This window comes from Apis cerana, linkage group LG4, assembly GCF_029169275.1.
Source record: "Apis cerana isolate GH-2021 linkage group LG4, AcerK_1.0, whole genome shotgun sequence".
Classification (NCBI taxonomy): Eukaryota; Metazoa; Arthropoda; class Insecta; order Hymenoptera; family Apidae; genus Apis; species Apis cerana.
Genome location: NC_083855.1, coordinates 6,651,463 through 6,666,036, shown reverse-complemented (window position 1 = coordinate 6,666,036; position 14,574 = coordinate 6,651,463). Strand labels below are relative to the sequence as shown.

The 14,574-nt window shown below is 31.6% G+C and overlaps 2 protein-coding genes across 15 annotated transcripts in view; both read right to left on the bottom strand.

Moving 5' to 3' along the window:
• The window catches only part of LOC107995633 (zinc finger protein ZFP2), a 53,429-nt gene extending 50,283 nt beyond the window's left edge, over positions 1-3,146 (bottom strand). For all 11 annotated transcript variants that reach the window (XM_062073926.1, XM_062073927.1, XM_028665671.2 and 8 more), the window contains exons 1-4: positions 2,045-3,146; positions 995-1,168; positions 292-631; positions 6-186 (exon numbers count right to left, since the gene is read on the bottom strand). In XM_062073926.1, coding sequence (XP_061929910.1) covers positions 6-186; positions 292-631; positions 995-1,168; positions 2,045-2,176 — 827 coding nt within the window. In that variant the 5' untranslated portion in view covers positions 2,177-3,146. The remainder of the gene's footprint in view (positions 1-5; positions 187-291; positions 632-994; positions 1,169-2,044) is intronic.
• A 917-nt stretch (positions 3,147-4,063) lies between these two features.
• The window catches only part of LOC107995640 (two pore potassium channel protein sup-9), a 122,102-nt gene continuing 111,591 nt past the window's right edge, over positions 4,064-14,574 (bottom strand). For 3 of the 4 annotated variants that reach the window (XM_062073936.1, XM_062073935.1, XM_017053275.3), the window contains 4 exons: positions 13,661-13,816; positions 13,233-13,408; positions 12,387-12,716; positions 4,064-11,671 (listed from right to left, as the gene is read on the bottom strand). In XM_062073936.1, coding sequence (XP_061929920.1) covers positions 11,357-11,671; positions 12,387-12,716; positions 13,233-13,408; positions 13,661-13,816 — 977 coding nt within the window. In that variant the 3' untranslated portion in view covers positions 4,064-11,356. The remainder of the gene's footprint in view (positions 11,672-12,386; positions 12,717-13,232; positions 13,409-13,660; positions 13,817-14,574) is intronic. The other variant, XM_062073937.1, reaches the window with a different exon arrangement.

Here is a 14,574-nt window from a genome sequence, read left to right as displayed (position 1 = left end):
CTCACCCAGATTTGGGATCCCCATCAGCTGGCTGTGGAATTGGCATTTCAGGCATATCTGATATCTTCTGTTGCTGCAATCCTGAAGGACCTGCTTCATCACATGCCAAGGAAACATTTACAAAAGTAGTAGGCTCTATGGTTCTATTGCTGGGATCTTCTTCACTTTCTTCTTTTACAGGTAGGCCTAATAAAAAGAAAAACATTTAAATATTTTTATTTTTATTCATTTAACAAAAAAATTCTAAAAAAAAAACTAATAATAAAAAGATATAAATGCTATGATATTTACCTTCATCTCCATCACATTCTTCGTCAGAGTTTTCTTCATCTTCGCTACTTTCCTCTTCATCTTCTTGTTGCGTAGAGCTTGTTTGATTCTGTGGTATTTGGTTATGTGTAGTTTGTGAACTTGGACCAGGTACTGCCTGAATAGTTTGTACAGAATTGCTGCTGGTGTCCATAGGAACTGAGGTGATTTGTTGTTGATTAGCACTGGATATTATCATGGGAATACCCAAACCCATGTTATCCATCATACCCATCCCCATATTGTTTTGATGCTCCTCTACTTGCTGCATCACATTGCCATCTAACCTGTTCTCTGTACTCTGTTCTTGTTTCATTACACTCTGTAATTGAATAATAACAAAGAATAAAATTTATCATTTACAAATATTTTATAATTAAATAAAAATATTTTTTATCTTTTATAACTCAACTTAATATAACCTTCAAATGTATCAATACATCAAGATATATCAAAATTATTAGAATATATTTTAAGTATAAAAATAAATTAGAAATAGCAAAGAAAATTCAATACATTAAACAATTAAAAAACTTACAAAAGTATGAAATTTAAAATATTTTTATCATTAACACTAGCAGTAACTAAGGTAAACATGGAACTGAATGTTAAAAAATAAAAGAATGTCTATTTTTAGATTTTGTTACACATAGAAATAAATGTATGTATATGAAAAATAAATTACCGGATTGAGAACATTGGTAACATAACCCTGTTTGTCTTCTAAACTGACTTCTCCTAGCCATTGCAAAAGTTGTTTTTCTGCGTTTGCTGTTGTATTCCAAAATTGATAAAATAATTCTACTTTATACACACAATCATCGCATATCTTCTTAGGTAACTTATCTTCTCTTGTAAGCTGTAATCATATATAAAAAAAAAAAAATAATTTACAACAAATATTCTATTTATATAATAAAAATATTTTAATAAAGTAAGATATAATTAACTCTTTGAATAATATGAATTAACAATCAATGTAATAAAACGAAATTTTAAATTTTAGGCAATACTTTTAAAATATATCAAAATAAAATATATATTATATTCATTTATTCAAACAATATATTGAACATTTATTTATTGACTAAAATTAATGATTTAAATTTTGTAAATAAAAAATTATATTTTCAAATTTCAAATATAAAAGTGAAATTAATTCAATTTTTTATAAAAGCGATTTCGAAGTATTAGAATATAACATTAAAAATAAATTAATAAAATCACTTTAAATAATACAAATAAATAATTAATTATAGGCACTTTATAATAGAAACAATGGTGTCGAAAACAAGATGTCGAAAAGAAAGAGGATTATTCACTTATATAGTTGCTGTAAATACAGAAACACATTGCGAATCGTCGTTTGAAATGAAAATATTAAAGGGCTACTACTCAGATGATGAAAAATTTGGGTAGATTCGCAATACATTAAGGTAGGGAAAAAAGCGCGGCAAAATTTTGTTGAATAATTTGTAGCGTCATGAATAAATTAAATAAATTGAAGAAAAAAGGAAACATAAATAGTGTAACACCAATATACAGCTATTTGGATATCATTATTTTGGAATTGCTTGTAATTTCTTGTCTATAGGGCGATCTCTAAAACAATCGGGAGCAAATACATCTACTGGGAGGTCGAAAAGTCGTGGACGATTGTAGAAACGCGATGTAGCTATGAAAATGCACAAGATGGCGGATCGCCATTGTCGAAGCGATGGCGTAGTTGGCTTACCTTGACCGGTAGGCAGGCAGCGATCTTGAGAAATATTTGTCGTACGTCTCCTTCACCCTCGAAAATTGGCACCGAAACACGGTCCTTCACGAGACATAATCGACACAAGTCCAGATAATCGAGGGAGGACATTTTACCATGTAAAACGCCAGCTCGAGACGCAAAACCGCGCCCGTAGACGCGAACGCTGTTTCAATCCAAGCCGGAGAAGACCCCGCGTTCTTCCGTACGCGTCGTTTGCTCACTATACTACCTCGACCAACTTCGTTAATATTCGGTTACCTTCGTTTCTTTACGGATAACTTCGGAAATAGTCGGCAGAACGATTGCGTATCGATCACGTCGCGCTTGAAGCCAACAGCTTTTACACACGACAGTTTTGAACATTGCGAAGACTTTTTTCTTTCAAATTCATCATTAATTAATATGGGTTGACTACTCCATCAGACATCGTCATCGCTAAATCATTACCAGACAAGAAAAACTAACACTTTTACGGTATTAATTATATTTTTTAATTGTTTATTTCTTTAATACGATTTACGTCGTATTTTGATTAAATCGCAAAATGGCTAAAATCTTCACCAATCTTATGTTTCATTTTTGATTAATAAAATTATATGTAATAATCCAAAATATCATATAAACTTGCCTTAGATATATAATGATTGATCGTCCAGGTGTTTAAGAGGTCGACCAAGTTAATGCAAACCTATCAAATTTTCATGCACAATTACTCCCACTTCTACATGTAGATACAATCACGCATGATCAAACAAACAGGGCATGCTTGTCGATGAATAATAAGAATAAATCGGAGCTTTAAAAAGAATATATCTATCGAAAATCAGTAATATCGAGTTTATAATGTTTATAATGTCGAGTTTACAATTATATAAAAATTTCATATTAGATTATTTCATTATTATTTTTAAAGATTACATTTTTTTATATATATCCGAGTATTCGTTAATGGTCATGTGATATTATTTGGAAATAATAGAATGCGTATTTCTAATTATTTTATTTACGTAAAATTGATTTTGAATTACATATAATAAATAAATTTAGAAAATTTAAAGAATAAAATTTAAAGAAATAATAAAAAGTTTTTTAATTTTATTAATTTAAAATGAAATATTTTATTATTCATTTATGTCTATTAATCTAGTTAGAATTTTATATATGAAAAATAATATGTATTATTGCATTATTTATTGTTGATCACAATCTATAATAATTAGCAATCTCTAATAAATTTTGAATTTTGAAATTTTTTTTTGAATATATTTAATTTTCAAAGATATGAAAATACAATTTTTGATTTGTTAATTTTTAGTTTCTGAAAATTATAGAGAAATTGAATTGTCTACGTTTTAATATTGAATATGTAAACGACAAAAATTTTTAATATCATTCTGAATGACAGCCATAGCCACGTAAAACTAACATGGACGGTACAGTGCTGCCACGTTTCTATGTCGTTGAAACTACGTAACTTATATATAACTTCACACTATTAAAGATATCAATGACTTATCTTGTCTTTTCTATTGTTAATAGTTGATTAAATTTTACTATATATGATAATCTGATTCAAATGCAATTTCTATTTTTTGAACTCTTTATCATTTTCAATACTTTTTAAATTACAAAAAAGATTTTTGTAATTTAATTATTTTTATTTATAAAAACTTTAAATTATTAAAATTCAAATTCTATTAAACGTACATATAATTATATTTTTATACAATTTTTTCATGTTTTCGCGTTATTAAAAGTGATCTATTATTTTTTTAAATTAAAAATATATTAAATATAAAAACCAATATAAAAAAATATCTAATAATAGTATAATTTCATTAAATTTCATTCAGTAAATTTCTTTTCAAAGTTATTATTGTATTTTATATTTTATCGTAGTTCATTCGATTCGTATTTTAATATGATACAATAGGTTGTTGTTATCTGTTCAGAAATTTCATCCCAGGTATATTAAGAAAAAAATAACGACATATATTTTAGATAAAAAAAACTGCTTTATTGTGGCAGAGCACATGTATTATCATATACCAGCATATAATTAGGAAGTCCATAGTAATTTACAAATTACGATCCACTTAAACGTCGGTACACGTGGCGGTGTATGCAGGCAGATTTGGGAACCGATTTCGATCACACGCATGCTGTTATCGTGTTTATTTTCTTCTTATCTCTTCGATCGTTCAGCTTTTATCATTTCGTTTCGAACAGTGATTTTTCTTTCAATATTTTTTATTTATTTATTTTTTTGGATGGGGGAAGGGAAGAAGGGGGACTTTCTAAAGATCCTTGCAACGACGGTGCATTATTTATAATACATGAAAACGAGGGATATGTGGTCTTCTTCCATTCGATTTTCGAGAAAATTGTACCCGTACAAGCCATTAGGATTTATATTTCCATAATCTCTCTTTTTTTCTTTCAATGAGGACTTCTTTCGCATTTTACAAGTAATCGTGATTATCGCAAGTGATACTTCCAGGCATTTTTTTTTTTTTTAATTTCGATGAACAGATTCTCATTTTCGTTTCATTAATTTTAAGTAAGAATGAAAACCAAAGTGAAAGCTTTGCATACTTGCATAATAAGATATTTCATTGGAACACGATTCGATCTGAAAAAGCTTTCGTCAATCTTTCTATGTACATTTTAAAGAATCTTGAATTTGAAATTATTAAAAATTTTTTTTTTATTTATTTTCATGATAGATGACATTTGGTTTTCTTTATCTAATTGTATCTTAACCCTTCTAATAAAATTTTTCTCATTCGTTATTATTTATGTACATTATAAATTTGTAGAGAAAGGAACTAACTTTCAAATTTAATGATAAAGAGCATAGATAAAAATAAATATTCTCAACGATATCAAACTATTTTACGAATAGATAGACGCATCTATATTATTATGAAATCTGTTACTATAGTTTTTTTTGATAAAACTTTGATCAGAGAAATGAATTAAGTCGTAGTTAAAAAGTTAAAAAGAAGACTAATTATATAATTATAAAAAAGAATTTCGAAAATGTAATACACCAGACTTTGTTGTTCTCTTTTTTCTCACGTTTAGCTTTTAAAATTCTGTTTTTTTCACACACACACACACACACACACACATACACACACACTCTCTTTCTCTCTCTCTCTCTTTCTCTCTCAATTTTTAATTCTTTTGCAACTTGCAATCTGCATCGTGAATGAAATCGCGATGAAACTGCACTATTTCGATGCTCATATATATTTAATTAATTAATCGTTAATTTGTTAAATTCGTAACTATTTTTTACTTATATTTTATGCTATAACAATAATAGCAAAATTGCGTGAATGTGTGTCTAAATTTTCTCGTTTAATCTCATATCTCTCCGAGTTGTCGTAATGTAAATTTACAGCTATTACAAATATTATTGTTTATATTCGTGTAAGGTAACATTAATGGTAATCATCGTGTTCTTTATCTACTAATATAAAGTTAAAAATGCGGGAAGTTGAAATTTTGCGGTCACGCCGCAGAATATATTCGTATATGTTATACGCACATGCATTTTAAAATTTGCCTCCTGTACGAAATTAAGATTAACAGGACGTGCCATTGTACCTAAATAATAAATTGAAAAAAATGAAATATTTGTAAAATATTAACTATTGAAGATTATAAAAATTAATTTCTTTTACATCTCTATCTTGAATTTGAATTTGAAACGGTAATCGAAAAAAAGGATTTATCATAATTTTTTATAATTGATTATAAAACAACGCTAAATATAACACGTCTTCTTAATTTCAATTTCTATCTTTAAATTTATGCAATGCCAATTAATAGGTTATCAAATTTTTAAGCCAATCATGTATTCAATACGTTAATTCAACTGATCGAATATGGGAAACAAGCGGAATGAAAATTCTTGCGCTTTTTATTACAATGGTGTCTGTTAATCGATAATCTTTTAAATTGTTTAAATTCTATTATAATTTATCACTTTATTTTTTTTTTTTTTTTTTATTGAATATTCAATATCGAATGGTTCGAATTCTTTGAAATTGATTATCATTACGCTATATTAAACACGTAGAAATGATAAATTATCCTCGTTAACCATTGAGCCATTGCATATCGAGATATTTAGCCAGACACCATGCAAAAATTTCTCATCCGCTTTTCTCTTCATCGGGGATCAGAACGACTGATTGTTTTTTTTTTAATTTCGATTTTTTTCTTTTTTTTTTTTTTTTTTTTTTTTTTTTCCTTCTTTTTGTTGTCTATTAAATCTTAATCTCATCTCGCTTATCCAGCAATACTGGGACTAATTAAGCTAGCGTTGGTCGAAGATCGTTGACAATTTATGCATATTTGATACATTTCACACCATATCGATATAAGATCTCGTTTTAACAAGCTAAAATGATCAAACATCGATGGGAGAAGGATGATAAGAAAAAACGCAATCCTCTATCGTGGTCTGATACGAAGCATATGTGTCTGACTTTGAATGGTTGTAATCTCCATGTCGTTTTAACTTTCGATACATTTTGACGATTCACAATATGAATTACTACTTGAAAAATTGTATTTTTTTTTTTTTTAAATTATTCGTATAGCTTCCTTTTTAAACTATACCTATCTATCGTATGCAAGACTTTGTTTATATTAATAAAATTTCGTTAGTTTATTACTCATATCCCTTAATTTTTTTTACAAGTGAAAAAGTATTTTCGTATATTAAAATGGGATACGAAACCGAGATTGTAATATGTAAATTTTATGTTAAATATTCACATAAAAAACTAGTAAATAAATAATGATAATGAATATTTGAAACGTCAAACATAAGCCTTCGAGATGAGTTTTAATTATCGAGTTTGAAGTTTCTGTTTACTTTTATGGCCATTTGTACTGCAGTAATATTGAAAATTGTATGTCGTACGAGTTATCGTATAATGAAGTAATTAAAATTGAAGGGTTTGCAGTAAGACAACGATAATTTTGATAAAAGATGAAAGAAAAAAGATGATTATTGACACCGTCGTTTCATTAAAATTCTCTATGAAAAAGGATTATGGATTACGAAATGAATTTTATAAATTAAAAAAGAATATTCCTCCTGCAAACTCTTCAAGCTTTTTGAAGGCTTAAAATGTGAGAAAATGATATTATTACATATCATATTCTATATAGACTATCGCCTATTAATGAAACTTTGTTAATGAAAACTATCTATACTCGTCGAAATACATCTTTTACTTACTCTTTAATAATATATTTTACCAAAGTAATACAAGGATTCGAACATGCATAAGAAAACGATGGCACTTTAATATAATTCGTGACATTATTTTGAGCTTGCATCTTTTGGAACATTTTGAATTCATTTTTTTTTATTTTTATTTATTTTTTTTTTATTTTTCTTTTATTTTATTTTCTTCATTAACTATACCAGTCCAAGTTTTCTAAATGAGCTATTCAAAAATCGATCATTTAATTTAAACAAGCTCTTTTCATACTCGGCTGTCTTTCATCGATATCTGCCTATCAATGGCAAGCAGAATTCGCCATTTCGTTATTAATTATTAATCCGATATTCGGTTAGAACTTTAAATCACACTTTTATATTCTATAACTGTCCTCGTATAATCGTCACAAATTTGTTTATTATGAAAAAAAGAAAAAACAGATATGCAACATTATTTATTAATTTTGTTTTTAATTGTCGAACGAATTTTCTTCGATTTTTAGCGTTAAGCGTTTCATTATGTATCGTTATAAATCGTGTCCTCGATTTTTACAACGCTAAAAATCAAAATACGGATAAAAACGGAATAACTTCAGCTACGGACTCGAAGGTATATTAAAGGGTTAATACAAGCTCACTTATCCTTTGCGAAGGATATCTCGCTATAAATATAAAGTATTATCTGAAATTTTATATAATCCTTGTATTATCTTAACACGCTATAACGTCCATTTGAGAATAAAAAAATGTATATCAGATTAATTAGAAATTTTATTCTCGCAGGGGAATAATTTCTTTTTTAAACGTCAATATAATTAAATCTCTGATTTAATGATAAATGGATGGAAATACGGAGGAGGAAGGAGGGGGACGGGGGATGCATGATCCTTAAATTTAGGAGGGAGAGGGAGAGGAAGGGGAGGGGATGGGGGGTAGTAATTATTATTCATAATTTCGAAAAGGCTACCGTCCTTTACTGCTAATTAGTGTAAACGATCAAAAATCATTTGTTCATTGTAGGAGCGTACAAAATGAAATTCTCCTCAATCGAAAGAATGTGAAATGCGATTTTAATTTCGTAAATTTCCTCGAATTCGTTTCCATGTTAAACGCTCGCAACATGTTTCGTGTTGTAACTCCTTTAACGAGCCGTGAAAATTGTCATTCCAATCGATCGTTGTTTGTTCCTATCCTAATATTTTACAAATGGAGTTCGTTCGTTCGTTCTGACGTGGTATCAACGAGGATACAGTAATATGTATCGATTTATCGAATTTTTTTTTCTCGTCATCTCTCTCTCTCTTTCTCTCTCTCTTTCTCTCTCTCTTTCTCTCACTCTCACTCTCACGCTCTCTCTTTCTCTCTCTCTCTCTCTCCAACAGAAGATTTACCGATAGGTATGCGATTATGCGATCAAATATAACGTACCGTTGATTCGTCGAATCGCGAATACTTCCGGTTACGTGGCCATTGATGGATCGGTCGTCATCGACTGCGGTTCATCGTTTTCGTTAACCCTTAAACAATTAATTACATGTGAATCGCGATTGCATGTAAATCGTGAATAGGAATTTCTTTGATTTTCGAAACGAATATATATATCTTCTCGTGATCGAAGCGTGACAGATTGTTATAACGCGACGGAGTTGAAAGTCACGTTTTTTTTCCAACCCCCCCTTTTTTTTTTTTTAACTATGTATGAGGTAGCGCGATTTTTCTACGAATTTTTTTACGAATGATCCACGCGCATGAATTTTTCATACGTTACGCGTATGACGTGTATTTCTTACTCTCTACAAACGAAACGTTATCGTTCGTTCTCGTGGTGTTTCGAAAGTGATCGATGGATCTAAAAAAAATAATGAATTTTAAGGGTTGATACTCGCGTAACGACACGTAACGAAAGTAACGCGATACGACGACGAAAGATGAAAATAGAAACGGGAAACGGGAACGCAGAGGTAAGAAATGAATAGAAATGTTTTTAAAAAATGCCTGTCACGTTGGGTCGTCCTTTTTCCTGGCCGTTTTTTCTTTTTTCTTTTTTTTTTTTTTCTTTTTCTTTTTTTGAATTCACTCGGAGGGCCGAGTGAAGGGGTAAACGAAGTTCCACTACTTATGCTACGCGTTGTGTATGCAATCCAGTGTATGTGTGTATGTGTGTGTGTGTGTTTATATTTGTATTTGCGTTTGTGTTTATATAGTGTGTACGTGTATGTGTTGTGTTTGTGTTGTGTACGTCTTAAAAATACGTCTCGAATACGTTCTACTTGTCGATAAAAGGCAAGAGAATTGTTCCGCTCGTGTTCGACTATAGTATGACGCGTTTATCTATTCGGAAATTACGTGCTTTTCGTGTCTCGATGGATTGACTTTTTGTAGGTAAAACTGTAACTAATAAAGAGGGACGATATTTTAATTCTCGTGTTCTACGACTTTTTGGATTGGATTATTCTGTTTTCTCTCGTTAGATAATATGTATGTATGTATACATTATACATATACATATATATATATATATGTGTGTGTGTATATATACCTATATATGTATAATTTTTTTTTTTTAATTATTTCTGGTTTAAATTTAATTCCACCCGATCGAGCGTCCATGCGTGACGAGATCTACAATAGCTAGAGTTCTCTACGTGGTTACGGCCACGATCTCTCAACGATCTCTGGATCATTTAATCAAACGGTAGTTTAAATGGAAAATCGAGAATGGGATTTTTTTTTTTTCTTTTCTTTGTCATGTACTCGCGCACTCATATGATAAATAATATATAATGTTAATCTCGCAATTATGTATACTTATACACATCGTAAGATCGAAACGCCTTAATTCCGTACACCTAGATTCGTATGTGTAATATCTATAATTCATTTATATACAAATTGTAAAATGCCTTCTTAATGAAAAAAGTCGTGTTCATCCTGTGTATATGTCTTTTGGTGTGTATATATTTGTTTATAATATATATTTCTCTCTTTTTCTTCCTTGTAGCAGTGTGAACGCAGATATAATATAGTTTCTTCTCTCTTCTTCTCTCTCTTTCTCTCCCTCTCTCACGTGCTTATTTTTTGTCTTTTTGTTTTTGTTTTTTTTTTTTTTAATTTTTCGTTTTACGGTTTGTTTGTTTTAATGCTTCTTGGCTACGGAACACATGATCACTCGCGCATCCTTTTTATTTTTCATTTTTTATTATTTTTTTCTTTTTCGTTTGTACATGCACAACACTTGCTTCTGAGAACCAATTCAACGCCTGATCGCATTTGTGACGAGATTCCGATTTCCATTCTGTCCATTTCTGATAAATGATAAATAATTCAATGGAAGATCAAGTTTCATTAATTTATGATCCTTTTTTTTTCCTTTCAAAATACTAAGGAGAGCATAATATAGGAAGCACTTGGATTCCGTCCTCTTTGGAGCATATACTTATTTATTATCTTATGAATATTTTCTTCGATCAATTTTCTCTATTCCTTTAAAATTCCAATTTCCAAATTTTTATGAGAAAAAAAAATGGGAAAAAAATGACTCGACGAAGCCCTCAAGCTCTTACTGATAAATATCAATCGATCGAAAGAACGGTCGATTAGAATCTCGTCACTCTTGCGATTATCTCGCAATAATCGTGCCGCAATGATCACAATTAATCATAATCGAAACCCTCCATCTTCCTTAAACGATACGACCTATAAAAAAAAACACCTACATTTCCTTTCCACTTCCTAAACAAACACGAAAAAAATCGAAAGAAATTTTCAGACTTTGCAAATGTTAACGACATTGCGGTACGGTTACTGGCGATCGTCAGAATCGATAGGCAGGCGATAGGTGCGATAGCGATCCCTTGGAGGATTGAAATTCGTTGAAGCGGGTCGAAGAAAGATTCTCTTCTCTCACTCTCCTTCCTATCCTCCCGCGATATCTGTCCATCCTTCTTGTTCCTCGGGGGGAGGGGAAGAGCCTCTCAAACGGACACCCGTCGCGGCAGTTGTTGTTGCGAGAACGTACTACTGACACCGGTCGACGGTCGTCAGATACTTGCACGGTGTTGATGCAACGGAGGCAGTTGCAGCAACGGCGTCAACGGCGGCGGGCGTAGTTCACTGCGCACATTCAACGTGGGCAGCTGCTGCATCGGCAGCAGGTGCGATATCTTACCGGGCGAGCGACGTACGGTGAACCGTGGTCTCCGTCGTTTCTTCTGGAATCCGCTGCAGCAGCAGCTGCAGACCGACGTCTCGTCGTCCAGCGATATCGTGTCACCGTGGTTCCCTACTTGGCCCGACAGTATCGAGCCGTTCGCCGTTATTACGTCGCCCTCCAGGCGCACCGCTCCTTGCGCAGCCTGCGTCATACAACAATTTTCCTTTCTTTTTTCCTTCGTTTCGTCAATCGTTCGACACCGTTTGAACACGTTTCGATCGGTTTCGAATGTCGTCGAAACGTGTTCCCGGATTTCGATCGTTTCGATGTATGATTCGGCCAAGGGTGGGCTTGGGGGAGTGAAGGGGATCGCGAGGGGTTCGCATCTGGAAGATTTTCTTGTATTGATTCGCGGGGCTAGGTTCAGAGTACCGTGGAGGCTGAGTATACCAACCCTTTGCGATCCGGCATCACGTGCAACGTGATGATAATATGGCACGGAAATTGTCGCCTCCGTTTTTTAAATCAATTTAATTTTTTTGCTAATATCGAAACATCGATGATAGAATTTATTTAACAATTCTGAGGAGACTTGAAATCGAAATTACAGTTCCGATTTGTACTTTGCTTAATACTTTCGAGACAGACGGATCGCAAAGGGTTGTTTCGAAAATTTCGATTTTAATTTTTGCTTTTTTTTTTTTTAATTCTTAATTATCAACCCCTCAAGTTCCACAAACCAAAATGATTAAACCTAATACACACGAAACAAAATATTATTCATCGAGAACGATATACATCAAAGTTGTATTACCAGGAAAAGATGATACTTTTTTCTCCCCCGTTTCTATAAAATATTTTCTCAAAGATCAATACTTTGATGGACGACGTAAAAGCTGATGCGACGTTTCCCTTACCTGTAGAGCCTCGGCCTCGTCTCGCCTTTCGTCCTCCGTATTCATCGTGACAAATCTCAGCACTAATAAATTGAGGGAGGCCGCGACTATGGCCAAGCCGAATAAAATGAATATCAGGGCGAACATCACGTATTCCGGCTTATTGTTTAGCGCGTTATCCTTTTGCAGCGCGACCATGTCGCCGAAACCAATGGTGGTCAGGGTGATGAAACAATAATAGATGGAGTCGAAATACGACCACCCTTCGTATCGAGAGAACGCAGCGGCACCTCCCGCAATCGTTAAGCAAGATAAGGTCGTCACCACGCAGATGAGATTTATTTCTGAGGCCTGAAAAAATGATACAATTTTTCTCGATTTTATATCTTTGCGCAATGCAATGCTCCGTTCGGTGTATTTTATCAAAAATTAGAACGGATATTGCGAAATGTTTGAAGCTGAAACTTCTATGCCCTTTTTTCGTATTTTTTGAAATAATTTTAGAATCTTTTTATATAAATTTAAATTTAGTAATTGAAATCACAGGTGATACTTGATATAATGTTTGAAGAAAAACGTTGAACTAATGAATATATTGCTCTTAATTCTGTTGATTGGAAAAATAAGAAAAATTTGTGACAAAATAGATTGCTTAACTTGAGAATTTTAGAAAAATATTTATATTCCGAAAATTTTTCATTCCGATTAATTAATTTAATTATCATCTTTTCTTTCAATCAACGAAATATCTCTCTTTTGGCGAGATTAAAAATTGAAAAATTTTAAATCTAACGAAACCGAACTTTGGTATCGATTGGTTTAATAGCGAATTATTTAACAGGATAGATATAGAATCTATAATTTTACCTGGACATCCTTACAGTTAAGTAGCTTCTTTACGTTCCGTATAACGACGGACGAGAATTTATTCAAACGCTCTCCTATGCTCTGGAACATTACGAGCCCTAACGGGATACCAACGATCGCGTAGAACATCGTGAACAGCTTACCGCTTATGGTGTTCGGCGTCGAATGTCCGTAACCTAGAAATCAATGGATAAAGAAACGAGGTAAATCCATTCTACGATTTTAGTAATCGAATCTCGAAAGAAATCGAGCAGAAGTTCAAAATGGGATCAATTTTTCGTGAAATAAAATGGAGATGAATATTAATCATGTTTGTGGACACATCTTAGTTGTAAAAATATTTTTGAAATTTTTATAAAGACTATTTGATTAGAAAAGGTGATGTATTTAAAATCATTATGCATGAATATTTTGAAATGGAAACGTACCAATAGTGGTGAGGACCGTGATCGCATAATAAAACGCTCCGGCAAATTTCCACTGTTGACCTGCTTTATGAGGTTCCGTCTTCAGCACCACTGTTTCCATGATCTTGAAGTCGTCCTCGCTTATATTGTACTTGCGTATAACCATTTTTTCAATGGCTGTTAACAAAAAACAAAAAATATCAAAAAAATATTACTTTTATGTCCTGCAAATTTGTAAAATTATATTTTTCTTTAATTCGAATATATTTTTCCCTTGATATCTTTTGATTTTATATTCGCAGTATCGATATTCTTAATGTAATCAATTTTAAACGAGACACGTTTCTTCGGTTTGTAAAATTGCATGGAATAAATAACAGAGGAACAATTGGAAAATCCTTTTTGTTGTTTATAAAGCGACAGAAAATCAATTCTTTTAATAAAATTACACTTCAAACGCTGCGATCTACCCTCTTTCTTTCCTTAATTTAAATTCTATTCCTCGATATGAGAAATATCATTTTGAATCGTGAATGGATTGTGGACTTTCATGCAAATATTTTTTATATTACGTATGTTTTGCATGTTTTGCATAAATGCATGACGCGACATTTAAAATTGTGTAACACGTGGAAGATCCACTTTATCTCAACAACCAAACAACGTCTTAAATTAGAGTTCAGAGTTATTAGAATTAAAATTGTTGTTAAAATAATATTCTTCCAGAAATAAACATATTTATAAATTTACTTGAAAACTCTTATTTAAATTCTATTTAAACTCCAAAGATGGTACAAGTGAACCATCATTAGAAGCGCAAGACTTTGCCCTTTTAATTTTTAATCCTTTATTATATCCATTTTTTTCCCTTTCCAGGTGAAAATTATTTAGAAAACTTCCGCACTCTTTCCACCTATCATTAAAAAGAATCAATC